Source organism: Fundulus heteroclitus, chromosome 7 (assembly GCF_011125445.2).
Source record: "Fundulus heteroclitus isolate FHET01 chromosome 7, MU-UCD_Fhet_4.1, whole genome shotgun sequence".
In the NCBI taxonomy this organism is placed as follows: Eukaryota; Metazoa; Chordata; class Actinopteri; order Cyprinodontiformes; family Fundulidae; genus Fundulus; species Fundulus heteroclitus.
This window is the reverse complement of record NC_046367.1, coordinates 22,860,621-22,878,551: the sequence shown is the minus strand read 5'-3', so window position 1 is coordinate 22,878,551 and position 17,931 is coordinate 22,860,621. Positions and strand designations below refer to the sequence as shown.

At 38.9% G+C, this 17,931-nt stretch overlaps 1 protein-coding gene across 1 annotated transcript; it reads left to right on the top strand.

The window, feature by feature from the left end:
* The first annotated feature begins 320 nt into the window (after positions 1 to 320).
* LOC118563720 (protein dopey-2-like) lies at positions 321 to 10,523 on the top strand. Its single transcript, XM_036139199.1, has 16 exons — positions 321 to 345; positions 449 to 583; positions 670 to 725; positions 809 to 913; positions 1,006 to 1,072; positions 1,180 to 1,342; positions 4,139 to 4,221; positions 4,337 to 4,446; positions 4,542 to 4,691; positions 7,531 to 7,592; positions 7,720 to 7,848; positions 7,947 to 8,083; positions 8,177 to 8,232; positions 8,323 to 8,466; positions 8,547 to 8,679; positions 9,431 to 10,523. Exons 3-16 carry the CDS (start codon positions 694 to 696, stop codon positions 9,686 to 9,688), a joined length of 1,629 nt encoding a protein of 542 aa, XP_035995092.1. The 5' UTR covers positions 321 to 345; positions 449 to 583; positions 670 to 693; the 3' UTR covers positions 9,689 to 10,523.
* Positions 10,524 to 17,931: the final 7,408 nt, after the last annotated feature.

Below are 17,931 nucleotides of genomic sequence, written 5' to 3'. Positions count from 1 at the left end.
AGCAACACACACGCCTCTACCTCTGTGTACTTCAAAAGCTCCAAGGTGTGCATGGATGTTTCTTTAACTTTTTGAATTGAGAAAGCTTCCTGGAGAGGAAGCGAAACGTCTTCAAACTACGGAAAACAAGTCCAGTTGCTTTGTTTTTTTACTTTTTTTTGGAATGACTCTTTAACTGGACCGTTTAAGAATTGAATACATTCGTCGTGTGGCCCCGTCAGATGCTGCGGCAGCGGATTCTGCAGTTTCTGCTCCCTCTAACCGGACATTATGGGGTTCAGCTGATGGCTTCAGTGGGAGTAGTGTGGAGCAACAGGAGGGGGCAAAAGGAGACATAAAAACAAAGTCAGTCAACTACCATTTGACGAAAGATTCCAACCTTGTTTCCAATACTGTGACTGATGTATGGGTTTTCCTCTCCTTGTGCTTGTTGTCTGTCTGTCTTTAGGTCTTGCCTGTAGCCAGCGAGGCCCGTCTGATCATCGTGGAGCTCATAAAATCGCTTCACACCCTGAACACCGAGACGATCCTACACCTGGTTAAAGAAGTCGTGAAGAGGCCGCATCAGATCAAAGGAGAACAGGTACGTCAGCACACATGGGTCAGAATTTGAAGGACTTTCACTGTAGATGATTTTTACCTTTAAGCTTCTACATTTCTCCCCTTCAGAAGGCAACGCTGGTCGACATTCCCATGCTGCAGTTCAGCTATGCCTACATCCAGAGGTAAGGATAGACGTCGGCATCGGGAAGACGGACATTGTTCCGTTCCTGTTCGTCCTCGCGGTAATCCGTGTGTCTGCTCGCAGCATTTCAGCTGCGGCCCTGCAGGAAAACGTCGCTCCCCTCCTCGGCCTGTTAAGGGAGTCCGTTCAGCTCAACCTGGCGCCGCCCGGACATTTCTTACTGCTGGGGTCGGTCCTCGTCTATCAACACAAAACATGTCCTTCTGGAAGGTTCGCAGTAATTCGTGAATGAGCCGCCGTCTCAATTTTTTATCTCGCAGGATCCTAAATGACTTTGTCAATCGTCTCCCCAACCTGGACAACAAGAAGGACTCCAAAGATCTGCAGGTAAGATAGCACAGTCTCCGTCTGTCGGCGGGATCTGCAGGCAGTCGGTGCTCTGTTTACACCAGCGGCAGGTGGAGGTAAGATGCTTTGCTTATTGAACCTTTGAGCAGGAGGTGACCCAGCGGATCCTGGAGGCGGTGGGCGGGATCGCAGGCTCCTCTCTGGAGCAGACCAGCTGGCTCAGCCGAAGCCTGGAGGTCAAAGTGCAGCCACAGATTTGCCAGGAAGCCGAAGAACCGGATGACGCAGATGTGGACGGGGATCACTGTGGTAATTTTAGATGCTTCAGACAATGCATACATAATATTAACCTAAAAAATACATACTAGAGCCACACGGGCTAGTGGAGGGGAGTTAAAAAAAATGATGCTGTTGAAGCAAATGTTTAATAACCTGACCCTAGCCAGATGTCTGTCGCTCCGCCTAGCTCCACTCACATCCATCTGGGACCTCTCCATAGGAATTGCCTTTTTTGAAGGCTGGGCCTTATCACAAATCCTTGCATATGATAGAATAAGCCACTTGTCTGTCATCTTTATCGGCGTGCTATTTCAACCACCCACACCGAAGCTAATCCGTGACGCTGATGAGAGTGACGCAGGAAAAAACAAAACTTTATTTTTTTTACTGTGTTTGTGGCTCTAGTGGCACGCGTTTTATTGACAGTGAGCTGACAGGAAGAGGGGGGAAGACCGGCGGCAAAACGCGGTCGGAGTCGATCCCAGGCCGACCACGTCGAGGACTAAAGGCCTCCTTATATGGTTTGCGCTAACCGCTCTGCCGCGGACGCGGCCCGGAAAACAAAACTTGCCAAATCCGGTCGGGAGAAGGGCGAAAACATCGTTTCCTCCAACAAAAGCCTTCAGAGCCGTTCTCTGATGTTCTTTTAATGAAACAATATTAGGTAGATTGGACAACACGGAAGAAATAGCAGCATCAATGTTAACGCTTGCTTCCTCGATGCGAGCCGCCATTGTTTTTTTTTCATGATCGCTTCTCCACTACGTTACATCTATGAAACTCCAGCCCTGTGTCCTGATTGGCTGGACAATAAAATTGGTTGGAGAAATCACTCTCTATGGGCGATGTCCCAGATGGATATGAGTGAAGCTAGTCGGAGCGAAATTCAGTTGGCTAGGGTCAGGTTAAATGTTTAATGCTTTACAAGTAATTTCGTTAAAGACTTTCTGTAACAAACTGAACTAATCCAGTCCATAAACAAGGCGTAGTTTGCCACTGCAGTTAGAGTTACATACAGACTTTTAATGACTTTTGGGCTTTTGACTGATGCAACACATTTTAATGACTTGGAAACACAGAGTATTGGGGGCACATGTTTGAATTTATTGTGGATTTTCTTCAATCCATAGAGGGTCAATATTATGCATACATGCTCAAATACAATTATCTGTCTTTTAGGTAGTCCTCATAAAGGTTTAACTTTTTTTTAATTGGAAGCTAGGGTCTACCAAATTTAGCTCCTGTTCCTTCACCTTTCATGGGGTCAACAGTAAGAACTCTTACCGTGGGAAGGAAATTTGGACAGCCTTTAACTCCGACGTCATTACGTGATGGAAACTCAGATGGATGATTCTAGTCAAATCCGGGCCTACAGCCTTCCTGAGAACGAACTACAAAGTGCGCGCTCTCTTCTCTCCGAACATTTTTGTTAATTTCCGAGAGGTGGGCTGTACTGATACGTCATGCAAAGGATTGTGGGATTCCTTATAGCTCCTTAGCGCCAGTGAGGGACATGGTGAGGTTCCTATGCTAGAGGAGCTGTGAGAAGAAGTATACAGGCTTCTTTTACCTACCTCCTCCTCTACTCACTGCACTATTCAGACAGCGACTGCTGATGCACTTCCACTTTGGCTGAAGAGTCCTCCGTTGTCGGATGCAGCCTCTGACTTGGCTGAGTTTTTGCACTGGATGCCCTGACTGACGCAATCTGTATTTGAGCCCGGGTCCCGTGAAATAAAGTCAAAGACTTAAACCACTGCGAGGACTGGAGGGACGCCGCACTCAGAACAAGGAGGAAGCAATGGGAACTCTGAAGATTTAAAATGAAGAATTTTAGATTTGCACAAATCCAGTCACTTGTCTTTTTTTTAATCAATTTCTAGTTCAAATGGCAAATTCGGAAATCCTTTTTTAGATTATTATATTTACAAACAAACTATTTGGATGTGAAAGCACCTTTTCCCAAGACTTGACGAATAAGATGAAGCCATTACCTTCAGATAGGAGGAAATTGGTTTGGATGCAGAAACATCCCAGGAACCACTGATGAACTTCATATAGCTTCAGAACACGTTAAGAAAATGTATTCGATCTCAATAAGGGCTTTAGATTGATTTAAAAATATTTTGTAATATGTATTTTATGAGACTCTAAGAAAAACTTATGGCGACTATCAACCCTAAAGCTACAAACTTTGAAATAGTGGAGGCTGCATATGGCAGGATGTGGCGTAGTAAGCAATACTGATATTGGCTTTGCCACTGAATTTTGAAGAGACAAAAACATTTAAAAAAACATGTTTTTTATCTGACCAAACTATAATACCCCTAATACCACTTTTCCAAGTCATTATAAAACATGAAATTAGTTACACGATTCAGGAAAACTCCACTTAGGCTCATGCCACCAGAAGCTGGTGGGACACAGCGTCACTCTCCACAGTATAGTCAAATTTATTTATTTTTATTTTCTGTATAGTCAGTTTTCCATCAACATGCATTTAGAGTACACTCCAAAATGGACATCTTTAAGGATTTGAACCTACATGCACAATTTAGAACCTGTGTCGAGCTGAAGAACTGTTTAATAAATTCACATTTATCCACCTGTTTTTCTTATATTTAATCCTATATATAAAACTTCTTCTATAAAGACTCCCAACTTGAAATAAAAAAAACCAAATGGAAATAATGATCAGTCCTCTGTTTTAGGCTCAGATGAAAATGATTTAAAGCCCAAACTTAATATATAACATTCCCATCAATAAGTGTATATGAACCTTTTGACTGAAGCTTTTTTTAATGCTCTTTTTTTTAATTTTCACAGAGTCAGTAACTCAGGCGAACGCCATGGTCTCCTCCTCCGCTCCCTCGGTGTACAGTGTGCAGGCTCTTACGCTGCTTGCAGAGGTGGACTTTTATTTATAAATGATTATCTCTTCATATACGAGGCAAATGAGATGTTGACTTTGCGTTTTGATGTGTGCTGTTAAATCCCCGTTCTTCTCTCTTTCTCCGCCTGTAGATCTTGGCGCCCCTTCTGGACATGGTCTACCGTAGCGATGAGAAGGAAAAAGCTGTTCCCCTCATCTCACGTCTCCTCTATTATGTTTTCCCTTACCTCAAGAACCACAGGTAAAAAAAAAACGATGCATAATCCTGTTTCATGCCTGCAGCCTCGCTGTCGCTGGGTTTACCCGACTCCCTCGTGTCGATCTTCTGCCCTGCAGTGCCTACAACATGCCCAGCTTTGCAGCCGGAGCTCAGCTGCTCAGTAGCCTCAGTGGGTACGCCTGCACCAAAAGGGCCTGGAAGAAGGAGGTGTTTGAGCTCTTCATGGACCCGCTCTTCTTCACCATGGATGCCTCCTGTGCACACAGGTGAGTGTGAGCATGCATTCATTTGCCGTATCGGGGTTTTAAAAGTTTTTAAACATTCAGGATTCAAAGCTGTGGAAGAGATTTTACGTTGGTTCGTTTTTAAAGTCATTTTAGTAAAGATGCTGAGGATATAAAAGATTTCTGAAGCGTTATGGAGCATAGAGCAACGCAGCTATCCCCTTTGCTCACTGCCGGTCAGCTGGCTTGAAACAAGGCCACTACACCTTTCTCTTGCTCACAGGAAAAATGACTGAGGCTGTTTGGACAAATTTCTAGTCCCGAAAAAACCCTGATAGTCATCTTGTGGAAGCTAAATGAGCTCCACCCATCATTCTTACTATGGTGACGCTGTTTTAAACCTAGTTGGTGAGCTATAGCTTCATCTATGTTAATATATGGTCATCTGTGATAGCCTTTGTGTTTAAAATGAAGGCAGTTAGAGGGTGTTACATACTTATACCTTTATTTTAAACCATGAAACTGATGCTTTTGCTCAGTTTTATTACACTGCAAAAACGGAACTTAAAATGAGTAAAATGTTCTTAAAATTAGTGTATTTGTCCTTGATTTGAGCAGGTAAATAAGATTATTTGCCAATGGAATAAAATTTTTGCACTTAAAATAGGAACAACTCATCTCCATCACCTTATTTCAAGTGCAGGATGTCTAATTATCTTATTTTGGGGGTCAAAATACTCATTCTGTTGGCAAATAATCTTTTTTACCTGCTCAAATCAAGGACAAATACACTAACTTTAAGAACATTTTACTTATTTTTAGACCCGTTTTTGCAGTGTATAACTTAAGCATCTCATAGGGACCCATGGTTGGTCATTACTTTTCTCTGTTTTATGAACTCCAGTAGAATTCAACAACACCTTCACAAAGCCCATTATAATGTAACAATGAAATGGACAGGAGCCACGTTTTACCTGGAGGTTGGCTCCTTTGTAATAAGTCCATCGCTGTTGGATAGTGGGAACACAGATGCTTTATATTCACAGGCTTACTGCTGTGCAGCTCAAATGTTCTGCTTTATATTTGGGTTACATTAGTCCCTCTGATGTGTTTCAATACGTAGAAATTTGCAGGCAGGGGTGTTTGTAATTTAAACTGACAGGCAGCTCCTAATCAGTCTATCTGTGTTAGGGGTTTTCTTTATCAGTTTGCTGCGGATAACGCCTGCAGAGGCATATCAGCTTCTTCTAACCTCTGCTGAACAGCAAAAACAGCTCAAATCTTTGCAGTTTCTATATCGCGTGACCCCGTGCGATGCATTTGCAGCACTGTGCAATGCACTTCTCTCCATTTGTTGCAATGGCAGGAATCCCCGAAGTAATTACGGTTCAAGTTGTTGCTACTGAGTTAAAGAAAAAGGAAGGTGATCTACAAAAAAATTGATGTGCAATGAAATTATTTAAAGCTGATAAAGAGGGACTGTGGGTTAGTAAAAGATCAATTTGACATGGCTCATAGACCGCACCTTTTGCTGACATTCAGTGAGTTTGATTCAGACATCTCTGTTTCTTTGTTCTATTAATCATTAGTTGACACTGACAGTAATGAGGCTGAAGCTTTTTGTCCCAGCAGCCTGGCTAGCATTTTTACTAGCTTTACATCGTGAGTGGCGACAGAAAAATAAGCAATTTGGAGTTGACTTTTCAGACTGTCTTTAGTTTCTTCTGTTCGCAATTGTCTTTATTAGCATTGCTAACCAATTGATAAAATTATCAGACAGCATGGGATTAATTTTCACTGTTATGCTGATGACACTCAGCTATATTTATCCATAATTCCTGATGAATCCAATCAATTACTTCGACTGCAGTGATGTCTTGATGACATCAAAAGCTGGATGACTTTAAATTTCCTGCATTTAAATTCTGACAAGACAGAAGTTGTAATCTTTGGACCAGAGTCCTCAAAAAATACACTTTGTAATCAATTACTTAATCTGGATGGCAATAATTTGGCCTGTGGTGATAAAGTAAAAAATATTGGTGTTATTTTTGACCAAGACATGTCATTTAAATCCCATATTAAACAGTTTTCCAGAGTTTCCTTTTTTTTCACCTCAGGAATATCGGCAAAATTAGAAACATTCTGTCCAGGAGTGATGCTGAAAAACTAGTCCATGCATTTGTTACTTCAAGGCTGGACTATTGTAATTCTTTACTATCAGGAAGTCTACAAAGTTCAGTTTGAAGCCTTCAGCTTCAACAAGAGGGATCATATTTCTCCAATTTTAGCTTCCCTTCATTGGCTTCCTGTTAAAACAAGAATAGAATTTAAAATTCTTCTTCTAACGTATAAAGCTCTTAATAATCAAGCTCCATCATATATCAGAGCTCTGATTACCCCGTATGTTCCTAACAGAGCACTTCACTCTCAGACTGCAGGTCTGCTGGTGGTTCCTAGAATCTCTAAAAGTAGAATGGGAGGCAGATCCGATTTCCACTCCGTACTATTGACACAAGTTAAGGCGCTGATTCATCTTACTGCCAGCTTCATTTCACTTTTTCTTTGTGAAGAGCCTAAATGAATGTGAAATAGTTCTTTACTGTTTTAATTACCTTTTTATGAGAGCCTGCTATTTTGCAACATTGTATATGGGGAAACACACTGGATAGCATGAGGATGTTTACATTTTAAAGCTAAATAGAGAATAACACCCAACATTTAATTGGTTTATTTTTCCCAGATTACATTATCTTTAGTCACCTAGGTTGTTTTTATATGGGAAAAGTCACAGCACACTTTGCTGCCTTAAATCACATCGCATTTGATTCCATGGTTCTCTTATGTCTGCAGTCAATGCCTTGTTTTCTTTATTTTACAGTTGGAAATCAATTATTGACCATCTACTGACTCATGAGAAGACCATGTTTAAAGACCTGATGGGTGAGTGCAAGTTGTTGCGTAACAGCCTTTCTGAGATCGAGAAGAAATGTCTGTTCTCGAAAATGTGACGCAGAGCTTTCCAAACCTCTAATATCAATTAAACCTTTTGTATTTGTTCGCACTACAGGCATGCAGAGCAGCTCCCTGAAGCTGTTCCCCAGTGCCGACCAGAAGCCCATGCTGCTGAAACGGCAGGCGTTCGCCATGTTTAGCGGCGAACTTGACCAGTATCACCTCTACCTTCCACTTATTCAAGGTGGGCTACTTTTACCAGATATCAGTGTGGAGTTTTCGTACCCGTGTCCACGCTACCCGAGTTAAAAAAAATCAACCGGTCCTTGCGTTGCCTTTCAGAGCGCCTCACGGAGACTTTGCGCATGAACCCGAGCGCTGCTGTCTGCGCCCAGATGTTCTTGATGTTCCGTGTCCTCCTGCTGCGGATCTCATCCCAGCACCTGACGTCACTTTGGCCCATAATGGTCACAGAACTTGTAAGTTACCTTTTTGATGCCATATACTGTATTATCCACAGAATCGTCTTTTTATAAAAACCTTTGTTTTTAATCTTTCTTTTTTTTCTTTAGATACGGATATTTGCACGTTTGGAGAAATCTCTGCAGCCAGATAAAGAAGTATCAAAGTGAGTTTTTAATCGTTGTTTTTGTTCCACGCGTACTTATGAACTTTAATTTTAAAGGCGTGTGTATTTCTTTGTTCGCGCCCACCCAAGGTTGGCCAAAGTGGTGCGTGGAGCTCTTGACAGAAACGGACCAGTCAACTTCTCTCAGGCCGAGTTGGACATGTACCTGTCAGCCTGCAAGTTCCTGGACACTTCCTTGGCTTTTCCTCCGGAGAAGATGCCACTCTTTCAGATGTAAGGGAACCGGAACACGTGTGAAACATTTAGTCAATATATTAGTTTCTAATGCTGCGATCTAATTGCTCATCCTGCAGGTATCGGTGGGCATTTGTCCCTGAGGTGGATGTGAGCCGCTACAGCGGTCCAGAAAATGCCCTGATTGAAGGCGAACAGGAATGCACGCCACATGTTGTCAGAGTCCTGGAAGGCATACAGCAGCGCTATGGGGTAAGGGACCCGAGATGGAGAGATCAATTTTATCCGCTTTTATCAGCACCTGAGTGGACCTTAATTCCAAAATGCATGTGTGGCTAAAGTGTGCAAGAAATAAACTAAATTAAATTGACAGGGAAAGAAGGTTCAAATGTGTAGAAGAAATTAAATGTTCACTTATATACAGAAAGCCTATAATTTATTTTCTTTCACTTTCTTTTTTCAGGTATCACATTACACATGTCAGCTTAAATAATAATATATATGATTTAGCAATGGCATGAAGGTGTTACTCGATTGTATCTGTTGCTTTATGTCCGTTGGTTGTGCTGTTCTTTTTGCGTCTCTTTCCAGGTGATGGAGCAGACAGGGGACGTTTTATCATTCTGTCCCTTTTATCTCTTCTTTCTTTCACCTCTTCTCTTTCTTTTTTTTTTTCTCTTCTTGTTCTTCCTTTACTCTCCTACTTTCCCATTTTAGTGTCCATATAATTTGAAATTCTCCCTGCAGGAATCACAAAAAAGCTATTTACATGCATAAATAAAGCGGGGCATTATGGCGAAAGCTGATTGCTCCACTTGTGAAAGCAAAATCTGTCGAGCTCTATTTGGCATTAAGACATCAATTCTTATTGCCACATTGCTAGACAGGACACTGGGAGAAAAAAAATGTGTAGAAGGTAATATGTTTTTGCTTGTGTTGTAGAAGAAAAACCACTGAGAGCTTTCAAATGTCTCCTGTTTTTTTTGTTGTTGTTTTTTTCCAGGCACTAAACGAGCTGAGTGGGGAGTCCTCCACCGAGCACTTGGAGTTCCCCCTCCTCTTTCAGGCCTCCCTGTCCTCCATCACCCAGCTCCTGCCTTTCCTACGCACCCTTTGCTGTTCCTTCCAGGCCCCTCCCGCCTGCAGCCAGCCTGCTGCCCACTTCCCCGTAGCCGACTACCCCGCAGCCAGTTCACACACCGTCCTGCACAGACTCGAGGACATCATTGAAAACGAGTTCCTGGACTCCATGGAAAGTTAAAAGCTGAGCTTCTTCAGCAGCAGACGTGGAAAAAGACCTAAAATGGGCACAGCCAGTGATTATGTTGTGTTGTGAAGTTGTGGTAAAGGAAAGGTTCTGGAAATGTGATTTAAAAAAATATTTTAGCCTTTCTGGTTGCATCCCTGGATGCATTTCTGAACTGCTTTTACTGGGAAAAACTAAGGGACTCTGTGGTTTTTGTATCCACTGGGCTTTTAATGTGAAAAAATATGAAGGAATTAAGCTTTGTTTTTGTCCAAAGAAGAGATATTGCCACAGCTTAAAGTCACTAATTTATTATGTTTAATGTCAATAAAGGCAGCCAGGTATCCTTGAGTCAGGTTACTTATGGACTAATCAAGGCATGCAACTTATGATCATGATAGTACAGTCAACAGATTTTAGTCCAGCAAATAAAAAAAAAAGTTACTGTGAAGAACCGTATTAGGCGCCAATAGTGTTTTCCTTAACTACTCACCTGCTGTCTGTTTCTTCAGGTATAACAATCTGTCTTAAGAATGTAAAACTCAAGATCTTAGAAATGTATCTTAATTTATGCCACAACTTTTCTGGGTAAGCAGAGGAATGTGCTCCGTGTGCATTGGGGAAACTCTTTGAAAATAATGTCTGTGCCTCAACCTAATACGTGCTTGCAGTTTTTGGTGATCAAGGGAAATCCATTGAACTTTCCTAGTTTTTATTCGTGCATAGTTTTTACAGCTGCCAATGTCTGTTTTGTTCCTGCACATCTGAATGTTCCTGTAAATTGTTCATGTTAAAAGGACCACGTCAAGTTTTGATGCAATACAAAAATAAAACAACTCATTAAATTAAACAAATTGAACTTCTGTTTTGTTTGTTCTGTTTGGTTACTTGTATGTTGCGCTTACATCAGTTCATTCAATGTCTTATTTACATTTAATGCTTTCTAGAGATTTCCCAGATTATGGATTTTATTGTGGATTTCCAGATTATGGTTTTTATCTAAGGAGACCAAGCAGCTTGCATCGAGTTACTTTTGCAGCGTTCACCCCTCCTGGATGAGCATGTAGCAACAATGAACAATTGCCTGCAATGAGTTGTTGACTTTGCAGCAATCCCTCTGACAGTAGAGAAGGAAAACACCAGCAGAACCAGACTCAGTGTGAATGGCCATCTGCCACGACTTTGGAGACCCAATATGTAGCCTATAAAGATAAAAGGCCCAAAATTTCACCTGAATTTTAACAGTTTCAAATAAATCAGTCTCCTCCCTTGTGAGAGAAACCGTAGTTCAGCCTGATCTACGATCCAGATATTTATTTGATGGATTATTTTATCTTTAAATAAAACTTAAGTAATGTTTACATTTACAATATTTTTATTTTTTGTTTAATTTGGTGCTATTTATTTTTTTTTTTGTTTTTATTTTGTCAAAAACTTCCCTGACCTCCTAAACTACAACTAATTAATCATTACATCACAGGGTAAATATTACTTTTCACTTAATTTACGAAGTAAAAAAACCCCGCCAGAAGCAGTTTGGTTAAAATATGTATTATTTTACATTACAGTGCGGTCACCATCACTGATGTGTATGGGGTGCCCCCAGAGACATAAATCAAAATTAACTTCCATATACACATGTTAAATTAAACTCTTCCATATAATATAGTGAAAACCGTGCACAAACACTAGTGAAAAGCTCTCACATACACTAGTGAAAACATTTACCTCTTATATAACCTACTGAAAACCTTGCATAAACACTAGTGAAAAGCTCTCACATGAACTAGTGAAAACATTTACCTCTTATATAACCTACTCAAATGTTCTCATACAAAGTAGTGAGAACTGTTCATATAAACTGGTGAAAAGCTTTACCTTTCATATACACTACTGAAAAGCTTTCATATACACTACTGAAAAGCTTTCATATACACTACTGAAAAGCTTTCATAAACACTACTGAAAAGCTCTCACACACACTACTGAAAAGCTTTCATATACACTATTGAAAAAGCTTTTATATACACTACTGAAAAAGCTCTCATATACACTACTGAAAAGCTTTCATATACACTACTGAAAAAGCTTTCATATACACTATTGAAAAAGCTTTTATATACACTACTGAAAAGCTCTCACACACACTACTGAAAAGCTTTCATATACACTACTGAAAAAGCTTTCATATACACTACTGAAAAAGCTCTCATATACACTATTGAAAAAGCTCTCACACACACTACTGAAAAAGCTTTCATATACACTATTGAAAAAGCTTTTATATACACTACTGAAAAGCTCTCACACACACTACTGAAAAGCTTTCATATACACTACTGAAAAAGCTTTCATATACACTACTGAAAAAGCTTTCATATACACTACTGAAAAGCTTTCATATACACTACTGAAAAAGCTTTCATATACACTACTGAAAAAGCTTTCATATACACTACTGAAAAAGCTTTCATACACACTACTAAAAAAGATTTCATACCCACTACTGAAATAGCGGTTTAGCATTGTAGCATTTGACAGGATAAGCTAAAATAAAGTTGAGTAATGGCCCTGCTTCTGTAAGGTGTTCAGCGGGTAGCTGAGCAGTAGCGATGGGTCGATGAGGCGTCATGAAATGTTTCGACACATTGCCAAACTGTATTGATACTGTGTCACTGAATACTGACACCTGCTGGACATTAAAAATCCCTACAGGCAACCTAGTTGACAGCGTTAACTGACACTGATTAGATGACCTAGTATACACAATAATACAATTTAAGTCATTGTATGTTGCATTGTATTATTTCATATTTTCATTTGAATTTAAAATATCTTTGATTTTTTTATACAGTCAATAAATAATGTGAACCTGTATCATAACGTAATACCCTCTAAGTAAACATGTTGTGAATGAGGATGCTTGTGGACTGGCATTTTTTTATTTATTTTTTTTACAAATTTTTATTCAAAAAAATAAGTTGTTTTCTACGTTTTGATATCGAATTTGTTACGCTTTTTTGATATCACTTCTCCAACTGTAGAAGACACCCAATGAAGCACAGATGATGCTGGAGTGCAGAGAAATTGTAATGAAAAGCGGAAGAGGTTTGGACAGACTGTCTTTTGATTTTTCCAGTCTATCATAGGATCTTGGGACCCTCTGCCAAGTATCTGTGCACCTCCTGGATGGCATTAGCTGTGGCACTTTGGGTCTGCCTGCCCACTTCGATGTCAAATGTTGCTAAATGTTATGTAAAAAGAACAAATTGGCATTTTAGTTCATGATTTATAAACAACAAACTGCCCAATAACATGCCTGAAGTAGGGGCAGACAGCTTTTGTGAAGATGGTCCTGGCTGGGGCTCATTTGGGGTCGTCAGATGATTTATTTGCATATTCTCAGCCGCACATCGCTTTTCTAAAATAACGAGGGAACACGCTCAGTTCTGAACAATTTCTTTGTGCTGCTCTTCATTTTTATGCCAACGGCCACTTTTTAATAACGTAGGAGACCCAGAAAATCTCTCAGAGGCAACTGTATGTTGCGCTGTCAGAAATGTTACTCAGTTACACTTTAAAGGTGTTCCATAGTCAGAGACCCACAAGATTAATAAAATACCTATGCAGAATGAAAGCAATAATGTATTCTGTATCAAATTTCGGCACTTCCAACTCTAATTTTCCATTCCATATAGCCTATGTAGTTGTAAAGTGAGGTTGGCACATTAAACATCTACAAGACAATCAGTGTCAACTCATTTTTAGGATTGGTGAACAATGGCAAAAAGATGAGCATATCAGTTATTTCAATAACACACACCATCCCATCATTAATTGCATATGTTGAATATTGCCAATTAATGCTTTAGTTGAATACTGTTAAACATAAAACTTTTAACTTAACCTTGCCTGGTTAAACTGTATTTTATCATGATTTGCTGCCATGTCCTTTCAATGCTTTTAGTAATCAATGCCCCCCACAACCTTTTGTGTTGAACTAGAGAAGTGTGAGAAAACTGCTTTAATTCTCCATCACATAACTTTCATATTGCGCATGCATTGACTTTTTCAAAAAAATTCTCTTGCGGTTTTCAGCAGCAATGGTATTGTTTCTTATGGTTTAATATTGTTCATATGCCTTCTTTAAAAATGTTTAATTCTACTCGCAGGACATGCGCAGTTCCAAAGCTTTTCTTTCGTTGCCATGGTGAATCGAGTTATGTGCGTTCCATTGATCGGGCTTTTTTTCATGCTCGTGTTCACGTTCAACGCATGGTTGATCGGACGCTGTGTTTAGTTACCTGACTTATATCATCTGTTTTGAAATCAGAAACGCTGAGTATGACAGAGTGATGGAGAACTACTCAGAGCAGCAGCTTCCCACTCAGGGTAGATCAGCCGTTTTTCTGACACAAGGGTCAGAACAAAGACGCACAGCGCAACCTGCCCAACCATAAAGTCGTCTGCCAAATCCATCAGTGGTGCGCTCCGATCAGCACCTGGCGCTCACAGAGCGAGACTGCGGAACACCATCTCACCAGAGTTGTAAAATGGTTTAAAAAAAACGAACAGTTCAGCTTGGCTTTTATTTACTGCGCTGCATAGCTTTGCTGTGCGTGCTGAATCCAGATGCGCGAATGCACACGCGCGCAGCTTAGAGGGAACAGAACACTGCTTATAAACACAGTTTAGCGCGTCAGTCAGTTCGAAACAGTTCCTGTATCAATCACGTGACTTTTCCATAGCGATACGCGCATCGACACGGGTTTTGCTCTAGGAGCTCGACTCATGCGCCGACGCATCGGTGTTGCCGGACCCATCACGACTCAGCAGTAATCAATTATTATATTTGATAAAATATCGGCCGGAGATTGCACAAAATGTACGGAGCTAACCGGAGTCATAGACATAATATAAGAGTAGACGCGTCGTTGGGCGGGTTCTGCCTATGCTGCGATGCGTCAGAGCGTCCGCCATCTTAAATGTGGCAAATCGGCAGTTACTCAGTCACTTAAACAGTATCAGAGGGACTTTAATCTATGAATATACTTTGTATTCGTTGTATTTCTTTTTTGTAATATTACAAGTTTATTTTCGTATCCCTTTAGCTTCATTCTCCTGAATGTATTCTCCTAAAGAATAAAAATAATTAAAATAATCTAACCTGGCCCTATTACTCCAGGAGTGAAATAATTCTGCAAACTGTGATTATTCTGGAAATGTTCCCCCTTAATTCTCATAATATGATGTTTTTATCATAACATTATCACTTTTGTGTTTGTTAGTTTATTTTTACTTTAGGACTTTTTTTTCCTCATATTATTAATTTTACCTCTTTAATACTCACCCAAAAAGTCTGTTCCTAAAGGTTCTCCTGTGACACGGGTTTATGAAATAATGAAGACCACAATGTTTAGATTTAACAAATTTATCCTTATATTCATAACACATAAACACACACACATACACACACATTATATATATATATATATATATATATATATATATATATATATATATATATATATATATATATATATATATATATATATATATATATATGCGTGTGTGTGTGTATTTATTGCAGCACAGGAATGAGGCATCTTTTCTGATTCACGTTCACAATAACAGAACTCGACTTTTTTCTGCCACATACAATATGGCGGTGACGTTGACGTGCGAACCTGCGCCCTATGACGCGTCTACGTATATGATGTCTATGACCGGAGTGACCTCTGTTTACAATAACTTCCGGGTTAATGACACTCCTTCCTGTTTCACTGAAATGCCTTCCGTTTCAAGTGAAATGCCTTCTGTTTCAAGTGAAATGCCTTCCGTTTCAAGTGAAATCCGTAGCTTTTCAGTAGTATGTATGAAAGCTTTTTAGTAGTGTGTGTGAGAGCATTTTCAGTAGTGTATATAAAAGCTTTTTCAATAGTGTATATAAAAGCTTTTTCAATAGCGTATATGAAAGCTTTTTCAATAGTGTATATGAAAGCTTTTTCAGTAGTGTATATGAAAGCTTTTTCAATAGTGTATATAAAAGCTTTTTCAATAGTGTATATAAAAGCTTTTTCAATAGCGTATATGAAAGCTTTTTCAATAGTGTATATGAAAGCTTTTTCAGTAGTGTATATGAAAGCTTTTTCAATAGCGTATATGAAAGCTTTTTCAATAGCGTATATGAAAGCTTTTTCAATAGCGTATATGAAAGCTTTTTCAATAGCGTATATGAAAGCTTTTTCAGTAGCGTATATGAAAGCTTTTTCAGTAGTGTATATGAAAGCTTTTTCAATAGCGTATATGAAAGCTTTTTCAATAGTGTATGTGAAAGCTTTTTTAATAGTGTATATAAAAGCTTTTCAGTAGTGTATATGAAAGCTTTTCAGTAGTGTATATGAAAGCTTTTCAGTAGTGTATATGAAAGCTTTTCAGTAGTGTTTATGAAAGCTTTTCAGTAGTGTGTGTGAGCGCTTTTCAGTAGTGTATATAAAAGCTTTTTCAATAGTGTATATAAAAGCTTTTTCAATAGTGTATATAAAAGCTTTTTCAATAGCGTATATGAAAGCTTTTTCAATAGTGTATATGAAAGCTTTTTCAGTAGTGTATATGAAAGCTTTTTCAATAGCGTATATGAAAGCTTTTTCAATAGCGTATATGAAAGCTTTTTCAATAGCGTATATGAAAGCTTTTTCAGTAGCGTATATGAAAGCTTTTTCAGTAGTGTATATGAAAGCTTTTTCAATAGCGTATATGAAAGCTTTTTCAATAGTGTATGTGAAAGCTTTTTTAATAGTGTATATAAAAGCTTTTCAGTAGTGTATATGAAAGCTTTTCAGTAGTGTATATGAAAGCTTTTCAGTAGTGTATATGAAAGCTTTTCAGTAGTGTTTATGAAAGCTTTTCAGTAGTGTGTGTGAGCGCTTTTCAGTAGTGTATATAAAAGCTTTTTCAATAGTGTATATAAAAGCTTTTTCAATAGCATATATGAAAGCTTTTTCAGTAGTGTATATGAAAGTTTTTCAGTAGTGTGTGTGAGAGCTTTTCAGTAGTGTATATAAAAGCTTTTTCAATAGTGTATATGAAAGCTTTTTCAGTAGTGTATATGAAAGCTTTTCAGTAGTGTATATGAAAGCTTTTCAGTAGTGTATATGAAAGGTAAAGCTTTTCACCAGTTTATATGAACAGTTCTCACTACTTTGTATGAGAACGTTTGAGTAGGTTATATAAGAGGTAAATGTTTTTACTAGTTCATGTGAGAGCTTTTCACTAGTGTTTGTGCAAGGTTTTCAGTAGGTTATATAAGAGGTAAATGTTTTCACTAGTGTATGTGAGAGCTTTTCACTAGTGTTTATGCATGGTTTTCACTATATTATATGGAAGAGTTTAATTTAACATGTGTATATGGAAGTTAATTTTGATTTATGTCTCTGGGGGCACCTCATAGATGTGTGTCTATTATACACTGGATTGCTGTTTTTGCCAAAAAACTGAAGTCACTGGCCGCCATCTTGCTACTCTACTCTCACAGAATCCCATAGGATTTAGTTGCAACAACAAGCAGTTTTCTGGCTGTGTGAAAACGTTTCATAGATAATTCTATAGTCAGTGGATGTACTAACAGTATCAAATAATAGGAAATTATGTGCTGAAATATTTTACATGTTATTCATATTAAATATATGTATATATAAATATGTGTATATGTATATATGTATACAAATATGTAAATATATGTTTTTGTATATTGTTATTTATATATTTATAAATGTTAAACATATATATTTAAATAAATAAAATGCAAAATATTTCAGCACATGACTTTCTCAGTACTTGATAGTTTTAGAACATAACATAAAAGTATATGGCATTTGACATTTTAAAAGTCTTAAGCCCTCCCTGAACATGAGAAAATCCTCGTTATTCGATGCTGTAGCGCACATATTCCCTAGTTACTGGGGGGAAATAGGGAGTACCAATATGGCGGCTGGTGGCTTCAAAGCGACTCGTTCTAACGGCGGGCTATTAGCACATCAGTGGTCACCATATATGGAAGCAGCAGTCATATTCTGCGACGTCTAAATTTCTATAATATTCATCATGACACCGGAACTTTTTTGGGGACCGGACATTAATTCACATTTTTATGTTCGCATTGCTGGCGTAACTTTTGCTGTAACATATTCTACTTTAGGCCAAGTCACGCTATGAAAACGCAACAGCGCCTCCCAGAGTCGTAAAATATGGCGGTGTGA

Excerpts from the sequence above, each read along its gene's own strand:
- LOC118563720 (XM_036139199.1), top strand. The coding sequence starts at position 694 with ATGCTGCAGTTCAGCTATGCCTACATCCAGAG. Across the intron at positions 7,593-7,719 it reads CATGTTTAAAGACCTGATGG|GCATGCAGAGCAGCTCCCTG; the intron begins GTGAGTGCAAGT and ends TTCGCACTACAG. Across the intron at positions 8,467-8,546 it reads AAGATGCCACTCTTTCAGAT|GTATCGGTGGGCATTTGTCC; the intron begins GTAAGGGAACCG and ends CTCATCCTGCAG.